Source organism: Xiphophorus hellerii, chromosome 15, assembly GCF_003331165.1.
Source record: "Xiphophorus hellerii strain 12219 chromosome 15, Xiphophorus_hellerii-4.1, whole genome shotgun sequence".
NCBI lineage: Eukaryota > Metazoa > Chordata > Actinopteri > Cyprinodontiformes > Poeciliidae > Xiphophorus > Xiphophorus hellerii.
The window spans coordinates 17,348,820-17,372,071 of NC_045686.1; the positions used below are offsets into that span (position 1 = coordinate 17,348,820).

General features: G+C 39.0%; 1 protein-coding gene across 2 annotated transcripts; it reads right to left on the reverse strand.

Moving 5' to 3' along the window:
• Positions 1-115: 115 nt before the first annotated feature.
• Positions 116-6,042, reverse strand: batf (basic leucine zipper transcription factor, ATF-like). 2 transcript variants are annotated; one of them, XM_032585391.1, is made up of 4 exons: positions 5,960-6,042; positions 5,764-5,880; positions 4,883-4,987; positions 116-1,252 (listed from the first exon to the last, which is right to left on the reverse strand). In XM_032585391.1, the coding sequence occupies exons 2-4, from the start codon at positions 5,824-5,826 to the stop codon at positions 1,046-1,048; spliced, it is 375 nt and encodes a 124-aa protein (XP_032441282.1). In that variant the 5' UTR covers positions 5,827-5,880; positions 5,960-6,042; the 3' UTR covers positions 116-1,045. The 2 variants fall into 2 exon arrangements, with proteins under 2 accessions (XP_032441282.1, XP_032441281.1); XM_032585390.1 differs by having other exon boundaries at positions 5,764-5,978.
• Positions 6,043-23,252: the final 17,210 nt, after the last annotated feature.

Below are 23,252 nucleotides of genomic sequence, written 5' to 3' on the forward strand. Positions count from 1 at the left end.
GCCGTTTGAACAGTTCAGTCCAAACTACATAGCATATAATGAGATACGCTTTGGTATCTCCGTGAGCGAGCGAGATATCCTATCTACTTTATTACAAAAGAGTCAGTGATAAAAATTAAACCAATTAAAGCCAGTTTATTACATTTACTTCCTGCTTTAATACACTGCAGATAACAGATTGTTTGATTTAGGCCACCAGGAGTGGAGCACAAGCAAAAGGTGACAGTGGAGCTCAAGGGCCATAATGAACCCTTATCCGCACACACAGATCAATCCACAAATGATTTATTTTATGCTTTATAAATATAAGCTACTGTAATTCAATCTCACACACTGTTAAACAGTGCCACCTAGTGGCGTCTGAGCAGAGAAATAAAACGTCTGTCACGTGTCCGTGTTATCAGCACCTGTGCAGACTTTGCACACCCAGCTGTCCTAGCAAACAAAAGAATAACATGAACCCAGAAGGTTTACAGATGATGTTTCAGAAAAAGAAAAAGCATAAAATTTAATAAATACATCCACTGGGTCTTCTCACTAACCATTCCTTCATTTCCAGCCTTCTTTTTTACATTTACATTCTTTTTGTCCACAATCAACACTGTCAAGGCTCCTGAGCATTTATACACACACACACACACACACACGCCCACACACACATGCACGCACACAAAAACATTACAAACACGAAGAACACAAGACATGAGATGACAAAAGGTGCTCTATGAAATACTAAAAATAAGCATTTGCAAATGTGAGCACAATATTTCTTCCTCTCTCTTTGTAAACATGGACTATTTGATAAACCTACTTACCAAGCCATTTAAATTCACATATGGATTTACAATCAGAAAGCAAAGAGACATGAAGAAGCAAAATAAATATGTCTTGAATTCTACCGGTTACAGTTTGGGCTCGTTGTATGATGGACAAGTTAGCCTGTCTTGCCTTAACTATGTTTTAACAATAAAAAAGACACACGTCTCCTGTCAGTCTGTGTCTGTTGAGGTCAGTCATCTGTTTTAGCCACAGGCCCTCGGGCAGGTCAGCGCTGGTAGTGTGGTACGGCGATGTGCTGGCGGTGGTAGCTGCTCTGATGGGGAGGGTAGAGGAGGTCCGGGGTCTGCGGGGCCAGCCCGGTGCACAGGGGCTCGTGGCTGCTCAGCACGGACGACAGGTAATTGGCCTCCTCTGTGAGCTGCTTCACCTCCTTCCTCAGGGCGGCATTCTCCTTCTCCAGGTTTTCACTTTCCTGGAAACACACAGGAACAGGATGTTCGATCTGAGCTCAAAATAACAGAAAGTGGTTCTATGCTGCTATGCCAAGCTAGATAAATGAACAGCCAGACCAGTCTTTTTTAGGTTACTTTACATGATCTTGTGCTTAAATGTCTTTTCAAACGTCTTGGCCAAAGCAAGAATGAAATGTCCTGTGACTCTATTAATGAGGGCACAACAAGCTTTGGGTGGTTACCACATCAAGGTTGTAAAAAGTCATGGTTTCAAAACCACACTGCTTCAATATTCCGTTTCAAAGTCTGTTTTAAGATGCCATAAAACGTGTCAGAGTGACTGAAGTTGTGTCTGCTGGATGGAGCATGGATTGGAGTGCCCCTTCCCAAGATGTTGCTGAACATAATTGGTGCGCTTTTCACACACTTGCAAAAAAAAAAGCCACCTTTAGTTGCTTGGAAAGTTATGCTTGCAAAAGACATAGTTAATAAATAATATAAATAACATTAATAGGACTATAACTAGTTATATTATTCCAATGAATGTTGGGATAATTGTTGTGTTTTTGTTTGAAATGAAAACACTTAGATTGTGTCATACCATTCTGTTTTTCATATTTGTGTTTGCCGGTGTGCTATCGTGTATAGCCACTGCACCGGGGCATTTCATACCAGTTTTTACATAATGGTAATGTGTATTTTTAAAATGGAGAGGTGGGACTGGCCAAAGGAGTAGTGTGACCCAGAGCTCACATAAACATTGCTGCTGGTACTGGTGCTTTTGAATGGATTTGGCTATGGTTACATTTTCTTTTCAACTTCTCTCTGACTTTTTACGTCAAAACTGAAAAAAAACACAAGTGTTACTAAATGTATATGTTTTATTAATGCGTTTTCTTCCTCTTATTGCTACAGTTTTAACAGTTTTCCAAAAATGTAAAGAGTGAGGTCTTTTTAAGAGGAACATGCATAAAAAAGAAGAAAGTGCAATACCTTTAAAATGCTATTGAAATCTAGAACAGTGTCTTAAAAGCAATTTATTGTATCACAACATATTGCATTTGTTTTAGCTAAAATACAACTATGAGGAATTTCTTTTTGTGTGACCTTTAGAAAAAATAACACATTATGATGCAGTACTTCTTAAAATTTAGGTCACAATTTCATTTCTCCTTTTCTGAAGATCTTTCATTTCAGAGTAGGGTTTTTCAGGAATGGTAAAGTACTCTTTTGATAAAGCTGGAAAATCTCTAACTTCCCTCACAAAATTCCTGGACCATCATAACCACGAAATGTAAAGTTATATAAACAACACAACTCTTCCAAGAAAACCAATTATTACAGTTTGATACATCTTGGTTGTCGAATCTGTACATCCAACCCAAATTTCCACAATATATAGGCACAAAAAGGAATCTTGCACAGACGCTTAAGTTATTATTTAAATAATTTAAGATATTTCCTTCCTGCTAGTCACTGAATCTCCCCCGATACTCTGAGGAGTCCCCTAGGGGATGCCGTCATCACACAACATTTTTTTTCTGAATAAACCAAAGGCCTTTAACTGTTACAGGACATACTAAAGCAATCTTGCTCAGCAGGAGTTTGTTGACTTATTATCCTGTTAACAGGATAGTGTTTTAACATTCTACTAAAAACCACCACTTTGCATGAAATATTTCAGCCCAGAACAACTTATCAGTTCCTTGTGTGTGGACTATCATGCAAATAATAGCTGACATTTTCAACTAGCATTAGACATCAAATATACTTTAGCCTAAATATGAACAAGAATCTTCATTTTCTGACTACAAAACACATTACAACACAATTATTGTGAATGAAATGAAGCATATATCATATACAGGATATAGACAGGTAAACGTCTGAGCTACATAACAAAATGACAATATAATGCAAGTTACCTAATATAATGAAACCCATATATAACAATTTACAGGCTCTAGATGTTGTTTAAATATGTAGTTGTTGTCAAAGTTTTGTACTTTTCAAGTGTTAATATTTTTCCTAAAATGGTCTGCATCATTTATAAGCAAACTGTCATATAAGATAAAACAAACTAATTCTTTTTACTAGGTCAAATTTCAAGAGTTTATATTTTGTAATTTTATTTTATCCTATTAAGAACACAGTTTTCATTTGGAAGCCATATGTACAAAATGTTAATATTTTGTTAGGTATGAGAGTATTATTCATTTCGACAAAACATGTTTTTTTTTAGCCAAACAAGTCAATAAAATCTGCTTCTACACTGAAATTAAGGAAAGAAATTAGGTAACTTTTTAGTCTTCTTTACAATTCTGTAAGATAGAGTATCAACTGCGTTGCAGAAGTCTGGAAAAACAAGAGAAACCACCTGTAAAGTCTTGCAGCAGCATCACAGTGTGAGAAGTTGCCATTCAAAGGGTTTGAGAGCTTGACTTTCCAAAACAGCTTAAAAAGAGTTAATTGTACGTCACAACCAGAAACCTTTTTTTTTTTTCCTTTTTTTGTGTTTTTTTTTTTTCTTTACCGTTTTTGTGTGGGAATTGTGGAGCAAAAATCTTCCACTCAGGTACTATAAAGGTCATCTCACCATGACCAAAACCTTCAGGTCCTTACTGTCAGAGAAGCTCTGGGTAAACCCCATGTACTTGCGTCACTTAGCCAAATACAGCCCACTGCTATCAGGGCTTTACAAGAAGTGACAGCCTTTTTTTTCTCCCCTGCTGCCCACGACACACAACATTCAAACTCATTTACAGAGAAAAAAATACTACAGAAGAAACAGGAAATAAGAGACTGTGTCACAGCAAGGGAAAAATTCACCTTCCTGTTTATCTAGCGAGACGATGAAAGCAAAACCACAGAGCATGTTCTGTGGTCCCCTGGTGTTCTTTGTGAATGTGACAGGGTTTTAAAGAGATTGATAAAATGCAGCATGTTTCACTGGAAGTAGTGTCATGCATTCAGATCTGTTTCACAGAATCTACTACGGCCTACGATGTGGCTTTTCTGAATGTCAAAATCTCTTCAAATTATCAGATAAAGTTCACAGAAGTTAATGTTCTGAAAACAGAGTGGCGGCAGCAGAGCACGGTGTTAAGGTACAAATTGTCCTTTTTAAAAAAAATGATAAAAAGTTAAACAGAGGGAAATCAAATTTAGCTACTTTTGATGTTATGCAGACCCGAACCTGGAGATCCATGTAAGTCAACACAGATGACAAATATCACATAAAATTAGCTGACTGAACACACACTCCTGCCATTGAGCTCGGCAGGGCTGCAGTCTTTGGCGCTGGATTATTTGATTGCCCACACGTGTTAATTTATTCCTTAATCTTCTGCAAACACATAGAGAAGCGCCCAAGTGTGCAGCCCAACAGAAGCCATGACACATCACCACATGGTCAGGTAGCATTTTGTAAATAAAGTACAAACCAATTCCCAGAGACATAAAGTTCTCTCGTAATGGGAATGTTGTAAGTTAAGGTAAAGCTAGATATTTTGGGCATTGATTAACATGTCCTGTAGTTAAGTCTTTGTCTGTTAGAGCATGTTTTGCAAAATAAGATAATCCGCAGGGCTTAAAGCTCATGCTTCTACTGCTGGGTGTGATGTTTGTAACAAAGTTTTTAGCTTCCTCACCAGGTGAAGGCTGTCAGCTTTCTGAGTTTGCCTCATCCGGCTCTTCTGTGCAGCAATTCGGTTCTTCTCTCGCCTCATCACTTTCTTCACGTCATCCGAGGAGCTCTGGCAAAAACACAACCACCTTTCAGTCGATGCAACGCATACAAAAACAATACCACCCAAAAGTTTCTATCTATCACTGGTGGCTACAAATTGGAGTGTTATGTATGCTAATGGCAGTTTGAAATGAGATTGGGTTTGCATAGAGCCCAATATGAAGGGTAGGGTCAGGGAGTGGCTGAGTCTTCGGTTAGCTGTAACGCACACCCTGTTTCATGTCCCTAACGCTCTTGGTATCACAATAACTAATCCATCTCTAAATGCTGATTCAGTTGTACATCAAAGAGATAACAACTCTCTCTCTGTTTGTCTGGTAATGTAGCCTGAAAGTCACCAGACACTCCCATATGAATTGCCATGATGAAAAAAGGCTTGCACACGTGAAGGCAGAAGGATGATGGTCACATAAATGCTTTTTCCTGGCAGCTTTTAGATCATTCACACTTTCGAGAATTGCAAAAAAAAAAAAGGAGAAGAAGAAAAAGAAGAAAAAAAACAAGGATTCCCACAGCTTGGGCAAGTGATGAATTGTGCAATTCAAAAAAGCCTACACTTGATGCGAGTCATGCCTCCAGCCCATGTGTGCAAGTGAAACACCCTGACAAGCTGTGAAAAAAGAGCTACCAAAGACAGGAGCCTCGACGGCCACAAAGTGTGCATGAAACACAGAGAGCGATCTAAGAGACACATGTTTAATTTATATGTGTACTCTTTCAGTAAAACTATTTGGAGATTATCTGAAAAGGTAAACAAAAAATGTTAAAAAATGACACACTTACCGGTCTGCTTCCAGGTGATGGGGACTTGTAGCTTGCGTCGTTGCTGTCAGAGCCCTGAGCCATAGCCAACCACAGCGACTGAAAACCGGTGTCTCTGTCCACTTCTGCTTTGGATTTCTGAAAAAGTGTGTATGTGTGTGTGTGTGTCAGTAAAGAAAGTCTTTGTAGAGCTAGTTTTGAGCAGAACTTGGCTTACCGCTTAATGAGCAATGAGTCTTTTTCTTCCCTCTTTTCTTTCCCTCTCTGACACTCCTCCTCTTTCACCTTCTTTCTCGTTCTCTCTCTCTCTTTCGCTCTCTCTCTCTCTCGCTCTCTCTCTCACTCTCTGTCTCACACACACACACATATACACACACTGTGAGAGTTGTATACCTAATTATCTATATCTGATGTGGCTTCTGGTAAGAATCTGGGTAAGTTGCATTAGACTGGAAGTCACATGTCTGATGGAAAGTTTGAATTCAAACTAATTGTGTAAATTCCTGAGAAATAACTTATCACATCCATTTTAACTCATCAACACCTTCAGGATATCAGGAACTTTGTGTAAAATTAATTTTAAAAAAAACAACAACTTAAAAACAATCAACTTTCTACAGGAGACAAATGTTATTTTTTTGTTTTGTTTTGTTTTGTTTGTTTTTTGTGCAGCCTTACTTTAATGTCTGTAGGTAAGTATCAAACAGACATTAGGGGTATATCTTCTTCCCCTTTTTTTGGCAGTCTCATATGATGCTGCGTTTCGACTCAGTCCTCCAGGGACTCCACATCCCAAACCTCTGGCATGGGTGACTGGGCTTCGAATATCGACATGTCTTATGGTGATTTCCACATTCTGCGCCATGCCGTCTCGCTTTGCGACACACCAGCTGCGAATAAGTGAGGGCGACATCGAGGCCTCGCGGCATTGAGAAATGCTAAAGGGGCTCCCCAAAAACCCACTCAGAATTCCCTTGTAGCCTTTCACTGTAAATGATGCTGCAAGTGTGGGGATTGTCTGAGAAAAATGTAAATTTGGTGGATGTTTGCAGCCTCTGTGGGGGCAAAATATACTGGAAATGTATAGAATTTTGCCCTCAAATCCAAGCATTCTTTCTGAAAAATTATTGGTCCCCCCTACAGATTTATTTTGATTTTCCTTTTTGTCATACCTAAATACTTAAGATTATCAAACTAATTTTGATATTAGATAAAGATAACTTGAGTCCATAAGGAAAAATAATTTTATTAAAGGCTGTCAAAAACACTGGGTCTGCGCAAACAAAATAATTGCCCCCGAAACCTAGTGGCTGGTTTTGCAACCCCTGCCAGGACATTCAAGCATTTGTGATAACTGGCAATGAGTCATCGCTGTGAAGAAGCTTTGGCCCACTCTTCTTTGCAGAATCATGACAATTCAGCCACACTGGAGGGATTTTGAGCATTAATGTCACTCCACAGGATCTCAATCAGATTCAAATTTAGTCTTTGACTAGGCCACTCTAAAAGTTTTACTTTGGTTTATAGGAACTAAGCAGAGGTGGCGTCGGTGTGCCTGTAATTATTGTCCCTGTTGCAAAACTCAAGTGTAGTTGAGCTTAAGGTTATGAATGGATATTCTCTGTCAGGATTTCCCAGTATCGTTTATTGTTCAAGGTCTGTCGTTCTGTCAGCTACAGCAGTCCCAGACGATCACTCTACCACCATCATGTTTGACTGAAGGCATGGTCTTTCTCTTTTCCACAACAGATGTAACAGGATGCATATCCTCCAAAAATCTCCACTGTCATCTTGTCAGACCACCAGAGGTTTTACCAAATGTCTAAGGGCTCATAAGTATGTGCTTTTGGGAAATGTAAGACATATATTTTTTGAGGGGGTCAGCAGCCATTTTTGCCTTAGAGTCCTCCCATGGAGGCATTTTTTTGCTTATTGTTCCTCTTTCTCATTGTTCAAACATGAACACTGACCTTGACTGTGGCAAACAAAGCCTGATGAGTTTTAAAGCATTCTAGGAGCAATTTTCGTAAGCCAGCTACTTTTGTGAACTTTTTTCTCAATGTGGTTTGTTGGAGGCTAAAAGATAATTAATTGGTTTTAGAACAGTTTTCAGTATAATATCTGTTAATGTCTTGTTTCTGGTCCTTTCTTGAATTCATTTAGACATGGGAGTGATGTGCTGCTTTTAGAGATCTTTATCCTACTTTATTTTGTCAGAGGGGTTCCTTTGTTAAATGCATTTTTATATTCACTCAGGTAATTTTTGATGTTCTTTTTTGATTAACTAAAACATTTAAGTAGTACAACAAAGAACACAAAACACAAAATATCTGTTCTTTTTTTACTGCACTGTGAAACCTAGAGATAGACTAATTAAAAGCCGCAGTTGCCCTTTTACTTGTTATAGGCCCTTTCTTGTTTGGCCCCCGTCACGAGAAAGCATTTGGCGGCGCAAGAACAAGATTTTCTTGTGAGAAAAAAAAAGAATCAGGACTAAAACAGCTTTGCTTGGCAGAACAGTCCTCCCACACAAAAACATGTTCCACCATCGCAGGAATTTTGAAGAGCTTGGGCAAGGGCAGACATTTCTAATACTTGGCATTTAAGGCTGTCCAACAGAGTTGAGAGTGTAAGAAAAGAAAAGAAAGGAGAAAAGCTGATTTGTCCAGTTTTGTGGTAACCAGGAGAGAAGCACAACATGGTTCAATACTAACCAAAATGTGTTTGCTTCTAGAATATTCTGAGAAACCTACTTACTGAAGAACTTTGTATGTACACACTCTTGTAATATGATGTGTGTGTAGTCATCTGCATTCTTCTAATACACAAACTTCAGCAACAATCTGCTCTCTCAAGTAGATCTTTCTGAAAAACATTTGCTAAGGAAGCATTTTAAGCACCCTGATAAGTGGTCAGTGTTTCTTGGAAGTAGCTGAGGGGAGGGTTTCTTTTAAGCTTCTGATTTGGGAAAATGATCATTGAAACACTTCTGAGCATAAAAATATCAACACTGCTGTTATCATGTATGAAGTATTTACTCATACACGAATGACATTTATGACTCGTCGTGTCCAATGTGTGAAGTCCAGACAGTGACAGTGTCTATAGCTACTATTTTTGCTTTCACAAACCAGGTGTGCAGTAAAAGAGTAATATCAAGGTGTAATGTTGGATAATTAAAATGCCTTGAAAACTGCTTTTACATCATGAAGTTTTATACGTTTTGATCATGTTGTAAAAACAGAGTTTTGCTCATTTTAATGAGATGCTATTTGAAAAGTCAATATGAAAGGTTACTAGTAAACAGGCTCCTCCATCTGTAATCCAATTTTAGTATGTATTTATCTGTGTTGTGAAAAAGTCAAAGGTTTGTTAGAGAACAATAGTGAACAAAAAAACACAAGAGACAGGTCAGGGATTAAATTGCAAAGACGATTAAAATAAGGTTAGTTTACAAAACCTCATAGAGTCATATTGTGTCATCTTAAACTGGAAAGGGTATGGCACAACTAAACCTACCATGCCATGACAAGGCCAGGAGAGGATTCATCAGCGAAGCAGCCAACAGGCTATAATAGATTTGAAGAAACTGAACACAGCCAAACCACACAGTTGTCCTGTTGGCCGAACTGCTAACAAGACAACTATTAGTCATGCACTGCACAAATCTGACCTTTATGGAATGGTGGTAGCACCATGCTGAGAAAATATATTAATTCTGCAGGGATACAGAGAAACTGAATTAATTGATAAATTATATTATTCTGTTTTTATTGAGATGAAGTTATATTAATGTCTCAGTATGACGCAGTCGGATCAATTTTTTTTAAAAAAACAAACAATACGGACATACTAATGCCACAATACAAATTTTCATTTTATAAAGACGATTATAAAATCGTCTTTATAAAACGACGAATGAAAGGTCATTTGAAACTGAACCGAGCGTTAAAGTTTCTCCAGCTTGATGTAGTGTATGGTAAAGTCCAGAAGGAGGCGGTGTTGGACAAGATTCCCGCTGCTATTTTGAAGGATTTTGATGAAGAAAGAAGCAAGAATGAGTGTTAAGGCAGCTTTAAGATGCACAAATGTAAATAAGGGTTTGACAGTAGTTTATTAATGAGTATAAAAAGACTGGGTCTCACTGTGTTGCTCAGGCTGAAATGCAGCATCTATTCACAGGGACGATCCCACTACTGAGCAGTACGGGGGATTTGACCTGCTCCGTTCCCGACCTGGGCCGGTTCACCCCTCCTTAGAAGACCTGGTGCTCCAAGGCTCCCCCAGGAACACCATATCTATACTGAACTTAGTGTGGACCCCCACTCAACATAGCCCACTGAAGCTCAGAGATCCTGAGCTCAAGCAATCCTCCAGCCTCAGCCTCCAGGTAGCTTGGATTACAGGTGAGAGCCACCTCACCCGGCGACAAGCAGCTGCTCTGACAAGAAATTGACCAGGAGAGACGAGATACTAGCAGGAGCTGTAAGAGAGGGACACTGAGTGGCACAGTAGCGAACTACATGGGAACAAGTTTAAAAGTTTTTGGTTTAAGTGTTGTTCGAAAACATTTTCAAGCTTTCTTGAGGTCTTCTTTGTGAATATTCAAGCATCCAGGGTGACTCAACCTCTTTTCCACAAAATTTGGCAGGGTAAGGTTGGCGTGGCAGGATGGATGAAATAATGGATTTCTCTTTAGACAGACTGGTGTCTTCAAATTTTCAGTCTTTTGTTCTTAACCATTTCAAGTGGACTTATTAATGACCTGTGAATCATTTAATATGAAAAGGCAACAGCTAAATCTTCACAGATCAAATTTATTTCCATAACAGAAAACCTACAAGAATATTGGTACATCTTTAGGTACTGGTTGTCGTGTTTTTAGCTGAAACCATGTCGATACTTAAGTTTAATTTACCGAAGGATAATTATTTGCTTGGTGTCTGCTGCTAAAGCTAAAAACGTTACATTTTATTTCTGAACATTTGGAGGTCCTCTTAAAGTCGTCTTGAAATGACAGATAACAGAGAAGAGGCTGCAAAATTGTAGAAAATAGATTCTCTAAAAACAAGTCCATCTATCCATTCATCTATCCTGTCAGACCTTATCCTTTCAGTTTTTATGAAAATATGCAGAGTCACTTTGGACGGTTAAATATTCACAATACAAGTAGCACTTTAAAAAAAAAACCTGACTCATTTAACTTTATCGCATGCAGTAATATCTTCCACCACTTGGTGTCTCTCTCTATCCTCGCCTGCTATCATCTGGTCTCTCCTGGTCAATTTCTTGTCAGAGCAGCTGCTTGTCGCCGGGTGAGGTGGCTCTTACCTGTAATCCAAGCTACCTGGAGGCTGAGGCTGGAGGATTGCTTGAGCTCAGGATCTCTGAGCTGCAGTGGGCTATGTTGAATGGGGGTCCACACTAAGTTCAGTATAGATATGGTGTTCCTGGGGGAGCCTTGGAGCACCAGGTCTTCTAAGGAGGGGTGAACCGGCCCAGGTCGGGAACGGAGCAGGTCAAATCCCCCGTACTGCTCAGTAGTGGGATCGCCCCTGTGAATAGATGCTGCAGTTCAGCCTGAGTGACACAGTGAGACCCAGTCTTTTTATACTCAATAATACACTAGTGTCACCCGAACATTTACATTTTTGCATCACACAGCTGCTTTAACATTCATTCTAGCTTCTTGTTTCATCAAAATCTTTCCAACTTCAGCTGATATTCTTGTCCGACACCGCCTCCTTCTGGGGTACACCAGAAACTACATCAACCCTGTGCAACTTAAAACCTTCAGACATTCTGGTATGTTCAACAGATAAAGTCAACTTAGTAAACAACGAGCAAGCAGAGATGTGTTCATTCAACTGTCACACTTCAGCAAAAGTAAGTTAAAGTTTCAGGGGTTGCAGGTTTATGATACTTAACAAAAGAGTTTAGTGTCTGCTGTCCTCCACCAGGAGGCGGTGTTAGACAAGAATCCCCACTGCATTTTGAAGGATTTCGATGAAACAAGAAGCAAGAATGAGTGTTAAAGCAGCTTTAAGATGCACAAATGTGAATAAGGTTTTGACAGTAGTTTATTAATGAGTGCAAAAAGACTGGGTCTCACTATCTTGCTCAGGCTGAACTGTAGCATCTATCCCACCACTGAGCAGTACGGGGGATTTGACCTGCTCCGTTCCAGACCTGGGCCGGTTCACCCCTCCTTAGAAGACCTGGTGGTCCAAGGTCCAGGTTGCCAGTCTGTCGTAGGGCAACACAGAGACAGAGAGGACAAACGACCATGCACACACACCTAGGGAGAATTTGGAGAGACTCAGGACCTTCTTGCTGCAAGGTAACAGCTCTACCAACTGCGCCACTGTGCAGCCGTCAAGCAAAATATGTTCATGTAAATAAAAAATGTCTAATTTTTCTTGACTTCTTGTTCTTTTAGCTTTAATTTTGTGGGGGGTTTTTCAGTACAATCCAATATTCTAGACAAAACAAATGAAAATACCTTTCAGACACGTCTGCAAAAAAATCCATAGATCTTTGAAAAATCCATAGATTCATAAATAAAGTGTTGTCTGTATATCTGACCACAATGTGGCTCGCCAACTGTAAATGTACTTTTCTGAGTTTTGCATAAGAAACAACTGAGTTGCAGCATGTTTTGCAATCTGACACAGTGTGGAGGGGTGGATTTGAAAGGTTACAGTGATGAGGGTCAGAGAGGAGGATGTGAAGGGTCCTGGCACCGTGCTACGGTCTACCAGAGAGACTGCATTGTTCTCTGACCTAAATTTTATGACATGGAACTGCAAGGAAAACGGTCAGACTGAATGGGACGCTGTGCAGCAGAGTCTTCACCCTCGATGGGCAGACTGTGACTTCATCCAACTGTCAGAAAGTTTTAGTACTGAAGTATTTCTCAGAAAGGATAAAAACAAAAAAACACTAAGCCTCATCTCATTTCCCCCTAAGTGTTACAGTAATATGTTTCCAGAACCCTTCAAAATAAGTTAATTGGCACAAATGCTTGTCCTGCTCTGACTTTAATAAAGTTCATTAGGGTTTATCGCAATTTTTATTTTATTTTATTTTTTTCTTTCCCAAATCATATAACATCAACTAATCGTTAAAACACATGATGCAACTTTGTGGTCATTCACACAGCAAATAAAACAAAACATGCATTTGAAATTTAGAATAATTCAGCTTTAACGATTAAAACAATTACCAGGATGTTGGCTTGTTTACAATATTCAGGTTAGAAATAACAGAAGTGGCATCACTAGATCACTAGATCAGTGAATCACCAGGATAACAAGATATTATCCAAGGGAAACACATACAGTGTGAATGAAAAACTCTGGAACCAACAGGATCAGTTTCCCACAGAAACTATTGAACAACATGGCCCTGTTACATAAAAAAAACAATTTTTTAATGTTTTTTTAAATTATTATTTAGATTTTTTATTTAGGCTTTATGATAGGTGGTTGGATCATATGCATATTTAAAACAAAATGAGCAATTTGTTGAATTTATTAGTGAGACTGGTGCTTGCAATTAGGGTAATTAATGGTCAAACAGAGTCTGAAACTTCCTTTAAAAATTACAATTTAGCTGTTGAATTTATATCTTTATTAAAACAGAGAGCTCCTGCCTGTTCCTATTTTTCCTTAGCTGTCTTGGCCTTGCTGCCTGTCAATTAAATACTGGAAAAATTTCAAACAGAAAAGGGACTTTCAGTCAAAGTGTTTTTAGACCCATCAGCATCTCAAAAACATCCACATTCCACCAGCACATTTCTGGGCCTCACATCCTTATTCCATTTACTGCCTCGAAGCTCGTCTCAGTGTGAAGAGGCGGTAGGTGGGTGGAGCAGATAAATCTCATTCTGTTTTTCATCAAGCTGACTTCATTCTTCACAGCCCTTTTGATGAGACAGGAGATCAAACCGGGGTGCAGAGTGGGATAGAGATTTACAGCTGAGAGAAGTGTGCAGGCTATTACAGCTCAGCACCCTGCTAATGAACAATCACACTGAGTGGAATCTGTGGATCTCATCAATCCAGGGTCACTTTATGAAAGATGACTACACTCCAACCCTGTCATATTAAAGGACGGCAAGATTCCTCTTCATTGTCTGGTCAGAATTTATTTTAGATCATTTTGAGTTTTGTGCCACGCTACTCAAAGTCTTGATTCATTTTTAGTTTCTAAATTTCTCCCATTGAACTCTGAATCAAGATCTATTTAAGAGAGGAAAAGAGAGTCTTGTTCCTTGTCGGCAAAATGTGAAGAAACATTTAGAAGATGGCACTCCAGTTACCATCTCAGAGACCAAAACTGAGTCATTTGGCCAATGTTCAACAATCCTGCATGTGGAGGAAAAGCAGCACTACACGCCACCCCGAACACAATACTGATGAAAATGGTGCTGGGAGCATTATGAACAGAGGTGGAGCTGACTGAAGGGAAGAAAACCAGTCAGAGGCTCAAAAACACTTGACTCTGGGACAGAGGTTCACATAACAGCAAAACAATAACCACTCACACACAGCCTAAGCTACATTGGAAAGATTAGATCAAACACAATATGCTAAAATCCCCTCATCAAATCTCTGGCCTAAATCCAACTGTCTATAGCAAGACTTGAAAATTAATTTCCATATACTCTGCATCTAAATCTGAATGTACTTGAGCCGTTTTTGCAACAAAACATGGGAAAATAAAATTATTTTGAAGTGCAAAGCTGATAGAGACACAGTCCAAAAGCTCTGCTGTAATTGCTGCAGAATGTGTTTCTAAAGAAAATTGATTCAGTGGGATGATTAAATGCATGGAACACTTTTTAAAAGATCACTTGTAGAAACAGACTGTATTTTCTGCATTACATCAGATTTTGTCCACTACTTTGTGTTAAAATCCCAACGAAACAGAATATGGTGTGGTAAAAACATTCAAGACAACCTGCTTTTGGGAATGCAGCTCACCATCCTACTCCACTCATTGACCCTCAAGGTATTGACATGCAGGCAGCAGCTGTTTCCTGGTGATGCTTGTGATTATTGTGTGTTGTCATCAGGTTTGTGGCGTCCCGTGGGAGAGTAGAGATGAGGACTGTAATTAGCGTCGTGGCGAGGCCAGTGGCTCACCAAGCGTTCCTTTGGCTCCGCTGGAACCCTCTGGGGACACCGAGGCGCGTGGCAAACCTGTAGGGTCCTACCTGTGGCTGAGAGGGGTGATTAGTTTCGTTTAAAGCTCAAGAAACTGTGTAATTGGTAAACCAGTTAATGATAAATGTGTAGCACTCTAACTGAGGCATTTCACAGTGAAAGAGATGGTTTCATCTGCGTTATTAGGACTGAATAGTATTCAAAAAGGATGAAATATAATGGGTTGTTCTGTCTAAAATATTAAAGGTGAGGGATTAGGCACTATGTTCAGGTAGGACAAAATAAATAAAATAGAAAAGGCAATTAGTGGCTTTTGGAGATATCAAACAACAGCAGTTAAATAATACTGAATAATAATGCTTGAATAACCAAACAACAGTTATTTTACTGTTTTGGGTTTTTTTTTGTATATTTTACAGCCAGCTTCTCATATGTACCTTTTCTTTACCTTCTATGTATTCACATTCACAGTGACTTTAGCTTGTTTTTTAAATGTTTTTATTTATGTATGTATGAATAAGCACTTGAAAAGGAACCTCTGCAATTTCTACATGTATGACGATTGTTAATTTGTTGCAGCCACATTTTTTTAAAAAAGAGTTCGAACATTGTTTAACAGCTGTGATTCCATAATTGTTCCACAGTTTGAAGGAAGATTTACATTTTCTATGTAATTTGTTATGTTTATATAAAAATCCTAATAAGTTAATGTTATTCCTTGGGGATGATGATGGTTCTTCAACTTCAATTTCACTTTTTTTTTTCTATTGTAAAGCATATAAACCGAAGAATATAGGAGGAAGAAGAAAAATAAGAACAGATATGTTCATCTCTTGAAATTCATTCTGAGCGTATTTTCCCTTGCATTTGCCGGTGTTGTTTGTCAACTGTCTCAGCTGTTTATTATCCAGTCATCAGGCTCACCTGTGTAGCAATCCATCAATCACTTCTCCAGCATAAATACATCTCTATTCAGTCAAGTATTTGTCAGATCCTCTGTCATGGTCAGCCTGCCCCCGAGTTGTTTATTTATCTCCATTAAGCAGGAAAGTGAAGTAAATGAAGGCAATGTTATTAATTTCATTCTTATTAGCAGTAGCAGAAGTAGTAGTGGTAGTAAAACTCAAAGATAAATCTCATTATTACTATTATCTTAACACTTTCACTCTGTTACCAACATATTCTTCTTGTTTTGTGTGTGTGTTTGATGTGTGTGTGTGTGTGTTTTAGAGTCAGCGTGCGGTGGTGTGTGCAGGCGTACGACGGCCTCCTGTGCTCCATCTGCGCCGACTGCTGATGAGCAAAGCCATGAAATAGATCCAGCTGGAGATGTGCAGAGGAGCCCAGAGTCTCGTGGGAAATCATCCGTACCTCCCCACGACCCCAGAGAGCTATCAATAAGTGGGTAATTGAATTTTAAGCACAAACAGTGCCGTCAAAAGAGGCGTTGTCGTGCTTCTGTAAGCGTGTGGATGTGTGTGTGATGGGGGATGTTTAGCTGTGTGAACATGGTGATGCTGTCATCTCTCTCTGAGGGGCTTTGCACAGGAAAGGATAAATGTTTAATCCATTAAATGACAATTGTGGCCCGTAAAGGCGCAGAGTGGCTGGTGGAAAGAGGTGAGACGACTGAACTGCCCCTAGTCTGGGTGAATCTTCTCATCCCGCTGATTAAACCTCAAACACACACAGGCTAAAATTGTCGCGTGATGGGGGATCATCTACCATTACAGATGTGTGGGATTGTTTGTTGTGTTGTGCAAAAAGCATCAAAATAGGTGAAGCTTTTTTTGCTGCAGCAGCAGCAGCATCCTCTACAGTTATTACTTTTTTTCTTTTTTTTTTAATCAAATGTCCCAGTTGGTGAATATTCCATTGCAATCTGTGCAGCATTTTCTGATGTATCCTTAGTAAACCATGACTTCCTTAGTATTCAGGATCAAAATATGATGTGACACAGAATCTTGTTTCCCTTAGCAACTCTTCAACATGGGAAAGACAATAGAACATATGTTTAAAGTAAGGCAAATGTGTTTAGATTAAAAAACGTCAGAAAATAGCTAAAAAAATTTTTTTTACTGATCTTAATTTGCCCAAATGAAGTCAGAGCAATAATTGAAAAGTTTAAAACAACTGGAAGATGAACAAACAAGGCTGGAAAAGGAGTGAATTCTTTCGCATCACACAGTTAGGATGGGAATAGAGGCTAAAAAAAGTCAATAACAGATGATTTCCTCAATTTATCATTTTTGCATGCCCTTTATCTAAAGGAATAATACATTTAATTTTAGTATTTTTGAATGGAGAATTACTGGAAGATTTGTATTGCCTTTCTCATTAAGCTTATTGGATCAGCTAGTCACTTTTCTCCTAAAACTGGACAATGAAATTGTTTTGGGGATTTTTTTAAGTTACTTTTGGTAATAGTGATTCTAAACAGGACGTAGTGAAGAAAATAGGAACTATAACTGGCAAAAACATTGTTGTTGTTTAATGTTTTATTTCATTTAAATCCGCATAAGATGTATATTAGACATTTTAAGAATCATCTAAACCTTTAGAAGATTTAAAAATGGAGCAGAACAACACCTTGTATTACATAATTTTGCACATAAAAGACATCAAGATGTTTGACATCTCTAGCCAAAGAAGGAAATTAGTTCAAAATCTGGCAGCTGCAGCAAGGTTACTGTGACACAGAGTTCAATAAACAGAGTTTGTCAGTGTGATCGTTAGGTTGCACTCATGATCCAAAACGAGTTTGCTAGCTGAGGTTTTCTCATGCTGCTCGCACAATGGCCTGTACGTGAGCTGCCTGGTGGCATTGCTTAATTAGGCGAAGAGTTGATTCATTTGCACTAATTGACAGCTAATTAAAGGAGTGAGGGTACATCGGATTGACGTCCCTGTGAGCGGCACTTTGACCGCAGGGGATGTTGCGGAGAGGGAATTATGAAATGTTGAATCTTCTGAGCACCACCTGCCGTCAGAAGTGGCCCTGAACATATGGGCCGCTCTGTGTGTGTTTGAGTGTGTGATTAGTTAAACGGGCTCATCTTGCAGTGCTGAAATGCAGCCTGTTGAGCCCAGCTGCCTGTACTACAAGCGTTTCATTTACACCCAGAAATAAGAAAGTATCTGCACAAATCTAAAAGATGTGGCTGAAAATCTTTTGGAACCAGAGCTTAATAGCAAGGAGAAATCAACACTAATGTTGCGGTTAGATATGAGCCTAATTAGGTGTGTCCTCTGACCCCTGGTGGACATGAAACATCTGTCAATTTAACGCTTTTTAATCTTTTTAGCAAAATGCTTACAAAAAACGTATTTTTGGATCAGAGGTCACATCCACTTTCTAATATACGATGGCAAATCCATGAAAAAGCTACATGTTTGGTGGCATATCCAACAAAAACTACAAGTTAAGTTTAAGAAATTGTCAAATTTTGTTGTAAAAGCAGGAGTCAGCAACCTTACCAGACATTAGAGACATTTTTGCCTTCAGTCCAGCTAAACAATACCAAAGCAACATACATTTTTTTAAACAAAATAGCTTGTATTGATAAAGCCTGATATAGAAAATGTGTTTATATTCTTAAATAACGGCAAATAATATATTTAAGATTTTAGATTAAATACATTTTTTTAATTGGACATTCAATTCTCATGGAAAATGTTTTAAAAATATATATTGTCACACTATGTCAATAAAAAAGAACATTACTTACACTATTTGTGTATATTTTTTGCAAATATAATACATGGTATTATGACAGAAGATTAATAGCAAAATCTAGCATTTTCTTTTACATCAGGAATGGCACGAAGTTCAATCCCATAAAAAAATCTGTGGAGTATGTTTAAAATCTGGATTTTTGGAAGGAAACAAGCCAATTTAAACAAGCTCCGCTACTCCTGATTGAAAATCAAATCTGTTTGGAGGAAAGACAAAATGTTTGTCTGTTTACTTCCACAATAAATGGGTAGGTTTACAGTTCTGTCGTATTTTTTCTCATGATCAGATGATGGATTCAACAGACCTCTGTTAGACGTTCCACGCTTACGATAACTTTCTCCCTGACATATCCATTGGGTCTCTGGGTCTTTTTGAGGACAATCGTCTGACGCTTTCACATAACAGCCGTATGGATACAGTGATTAAATTACACACAGATATGTACAAATATCATATCCAAAGGCGGTTGGTTGTACTGGGGTAGAAAAGTAAGAGTTAGAATCCAAACTCATGCCACACACATTTTTTTTTTTGTAAAATATTTGCCATTATCTTTCCATTTCTAATTTCTGAACTACTTTGTCAGTGTTTCACATTAAATTATGCTATGCTACAATACATTGGTGTTTATTGCTATGTCATGAAGAAATGTGAAAAGGTTCAGTAAGTATGATGTTGTCGCAAGGCACCATTACAAATATATCTGGAATACGGCGTTTTTCTCTTTGTGTAGCCAAATGTCTCTGGGGGAATATGACAAAAAATTTGACACAAGTTATTGAAGAATATGACTCTTTATAATGCTGCTTATTTTAGAAGTGCCTGCAGGATGTTAACAGACACTGACTGGAATCTAACGTCCAAATGCTAAATGGCCTCAATGAGCTTTCAGGGGCACCTTGACCCCTGTCCCCTCATCTGGGACTACGCTCTCTACAGGAGACCAGGAATAGGCTGTCTTCATGTCTGCTAGTGCTGTCCATGTGAAACAAGAAAGGACAATTAGGGGCTTATTAGGGTCTTGGCGAGATGTACCTCACGGGGCGTCTGTTCGCCGACTTGGCCCCAACTCCGAGCCACTGCCATAGTTCAAAAACAGTCAGGGGCATTGTCTCACCTAATTACGTTGAAACCAGGGGCCCCTTCTCCTGTTGTTACGGCCATGCCTGTCCACTTCCCCTGTCCTGCCAAAGTGCTAGTCCCTGTCCACTGCGGAAGGGTGCTAATTAGACAAGAAACAGGCTGAGTAATTATGTCAATTCCTGTTAGGAGCTGCCCTGGTGAGGAATATTAGTTTTGGCAAGAAAGTTTTGCCATTACAGGGCATGTCTCCCACATTTTCAGTATTTTTATTATTTTTTTCTGATTATTGAAACAACACATGTGCAAAAGCAACAGGGGAGAGAATCCCAGACAAACTCCGGAGCATAAATAGAGACCACAGAATGGCATTAGCATGAAGTTATTGCCCTAATTAATGCTTTGAGCCCACAAAGCGAACCAGTGAATAACCGATGGTGCATTGTTCAGACTGTGAGAGCTTTTTGTTTCCTCGCCCTAATAGGTTGTTTTGATCAACGGCTGTTTGGTGACCCGGCTCCTCTTTCTAAAGGCCAAGCTCAGGAAAAATGGCAATTAGCTAGATTAGAAGGGCCACTTCTGGAGTCGTTACAAAGATAAAGATAGACAAAGCTAAAGATGGTTCAGAAACTGCCAGTACAAGACAAACTCCGACCAAACCTTTGGACCAAAGGCAGAAAAAGTTCTAAATCTCTCACTAATAAAAATACAAGAATGTGAAAGCAAGAGGGAACACCTTTCCTCCAAAGTGATCATTATCGTTGATCGTATAAATCACTTTTTGGAAGAGTTTAATGCATATGCTTCACATTTGAATTGAAATCTATTGTTCAGATTCAGGTATTCCCTCTGTTTTTCTGTCATATGAAACCACCATCATGTTGAAATATGGATATTTCATATTCCTCTGGTCTTCTTGTAATGATCCACTGCATTATCTTTTTTGCTGCGAACATACTTTTTGGAACAGTTCGTCAGTCCGTTACACACTCTCCCACAAGGTTGTGTGTAACACAACCTTGATGTTTTCTTCAAAAAATGTTGCTGTTTTCCTCTCAGGCCAGTTCCTCCCTTTTAAATTAGGAACCACAAAACTTTAACTGCACTTCAAATGATGGTGTTATTACCAAGAGAACATTCTTAATGGCCGGATTAGGGTTCACTGCTAAGAGAAAGCAAAAATACAAATGGAAAACCAAAAGTGTGGTACAGGAAAAAACTGCAAGCAGATTCTGCCAAATGTCCAGAAGTCATATTTGCTGTGGCTTAAACGTTAGACGTCAAATCGAAACGTGAAGTAGGTAAAGTCAAGAAAGAGTGCAGAGTACTTGATGAGATGGTGACTGTCAATTGTTAATTTTAGTTAATTAATGCAGATCTCCTACTACAGCGATATTATGCTAATATTTTCTGCATATACCAGAAGCCTGTTAAATGAAAAGGTTTTGAAATGGATCTAAAGTTAATTCATCAACCTTATATAACAGACACATAAACTGTGGCCAAAACTAAGCACAGTACTGTATTGTTCATCTGTCTGTCTGTTCGATCATCTGTCCATCCATGTATTGTACTTCACTTATTTGAGATAGGGTCCAGGAGGAAACCCCTTTCCTCCCTCTCTTCAGCCACATCCTCCATGTTATCCCAAGGCGTCCGCAAGCTACACAGGACAAATAGTCCCTTCAGTGAGTTCTGGGTATTCCCTGGAGTCTCCTCCCAGTGAGATGTGCCCAGAAAACCTCCATGGGGAGGAGACCAGGCGGCATCCTGACCTGATGCTCAAACCACCTCAACTGACTCCTGTCGACGCCGAGAAGCAGCAGCTCCACTTTGAGCCTCCCTGGATGGCTTAGGGCTTCACCCTAACCCATCCACCAAGGGCAGCTTGTATCCTTTCTTATTAACATGAATACAAAACATAGATAAAGTATTTGCATTTATCTGCAATACAGCCAATTTTAAACCTAATTAAGAAATGTAATGAACACACTTCATACCCTTTGTTAAAACTTAAACAAGTACGGTGCCAGGGAGTTTTCCTACGTTTACATAATGAAAAATGAAATATTTGCTCTTGTTCAGATAAATGGCATATAGAACTTCCTAAAGAGTGTGCAAACACATATATTATACCAACCTTTATACATGTTTTTGTGAAACATGTATGTAGGCCTTCATACATGTCGTTACATGTGAGGATATGTGGGGATCCTCACATACTTATAAGGATTGTCTGCAGTAATCAAGTCTGACCATGATGACAATATTGTCATTTTACACAGCTCTAATGGAACAAAACACAGTAAGTTCAACCTATTCATTATATCACCCAGTTCTAAATCAAGTTTTCTTGAAAAGTAAGTTTTCTTGTGTAGCAAATGGTCAGCAGCAATGCTAAGCAGGCATATTTTCCTATACCTCTGACCGGCCCTATGCACCACAGTCTGTATGTTAATACAAATGATACCATATGGAACTCTGAAATCTAAGGAGCTGGGAGTCATTTTACTGTTTCTTGTCCTTCATCTATGTATGTATTTATTTATTTATTATATCAGAAGCTTTTTTTCTCTTTCTTCTGTTTTTAAAATTAAACATTTCACAAAAAACAGTCACTTTTTGACCTCATAAAAGCTCATTCGATTCTATTTATGGTCTCACCGGAAAAATGGCGCGCATGAAACACATTTGACAATCGATTTTCTCGGGTTGAAGCCAAATCTTCTGATCGTGTCCGAATCTGTTGTGGCGTCTTTCCTCTCGTGGCAGGCCGGCGGGTACCCGCGGCACTCCCGTGGGAGCCTCCCATTTATTTATTTATTTATTTATTCATCGCCACACATGTCCCAGCGATGCCGCTTCCTTCCAGCGCGTCTCCTCATCTCCATAAAACTCTCCTGTGCGCAATTGTCTGTCCAGATGTCCGAAAGCGTGCCGCAAATTATCTCCAAACGACTGAAATTCCCCGCATTAATTGAATAATAGCTCATTAGACAAGATTAGACTTGAAGAAAAAAGGGCGAAGGAACGAGAGTATTTCCACTTTAATCAACTTATTTCTTCTATAACTGACTGATGATTTAATTTGACGTCCTCGTTTGCTCTCACTTTCCAAATTGGATTAAATCACTCAATCTGTAACCTTTTAGCGTGTATCGGTTTTATTTTTATTTAACGCATGTGAAGGTAGCACCAGTGCGCCCAGAGGGAGTGGAGGGGGTGGAGGATAAATCTGTTGTCGTTTGCTTTCGTTGTTGATCTCATATTTAATTACCGCCGCGGTGTGTCCTAAATACACCGAACTGGGACAACTTTATTATGCGACCCGTCGAATGATAATAATAAACTAATCAACAGATGCGCAGACTGTGGCCACAAAGACAAAACGTTTAGTGCGCAAACCTAATTAGAATATGCAAATCACAGCGGGACGTTGGGAAGAAAGCTGGACCCTGCGTTCAGCTTAGATTTGCTTCAGTAAGCTGAAATGTTTAGTCTGGCGGGATTTTGTTGTTTTTCTT

What these genes read in the sequence shown, in the direction of transcription:
- batf (XM_032585391.1), bottom strand. Translation starts at nt 5,826, where the DNA reads ATGGCTCAGGGCTCTGACAGCAACGACGCAAGCTACAAGTCCCCATCA. An exon ending in CATCACCTGGAAGCAGACCG is followed by an intron (nt 4,988 to 5,763) that starts GTAAGTGTGTCA and finishes TGTTTTTGCCAG; the next exon opens with AGCTCCTCGGATGACGTGAA. An exon ending in AAGCTGACAGCCTTCACCTG is followed by an intron (nt 1,253 to 4,882) that starts GTGAGGAAGCTA and finishes GTGTGTTTCCAG; the next exon opens with GAAAGTGAAAACCTGGAGAA.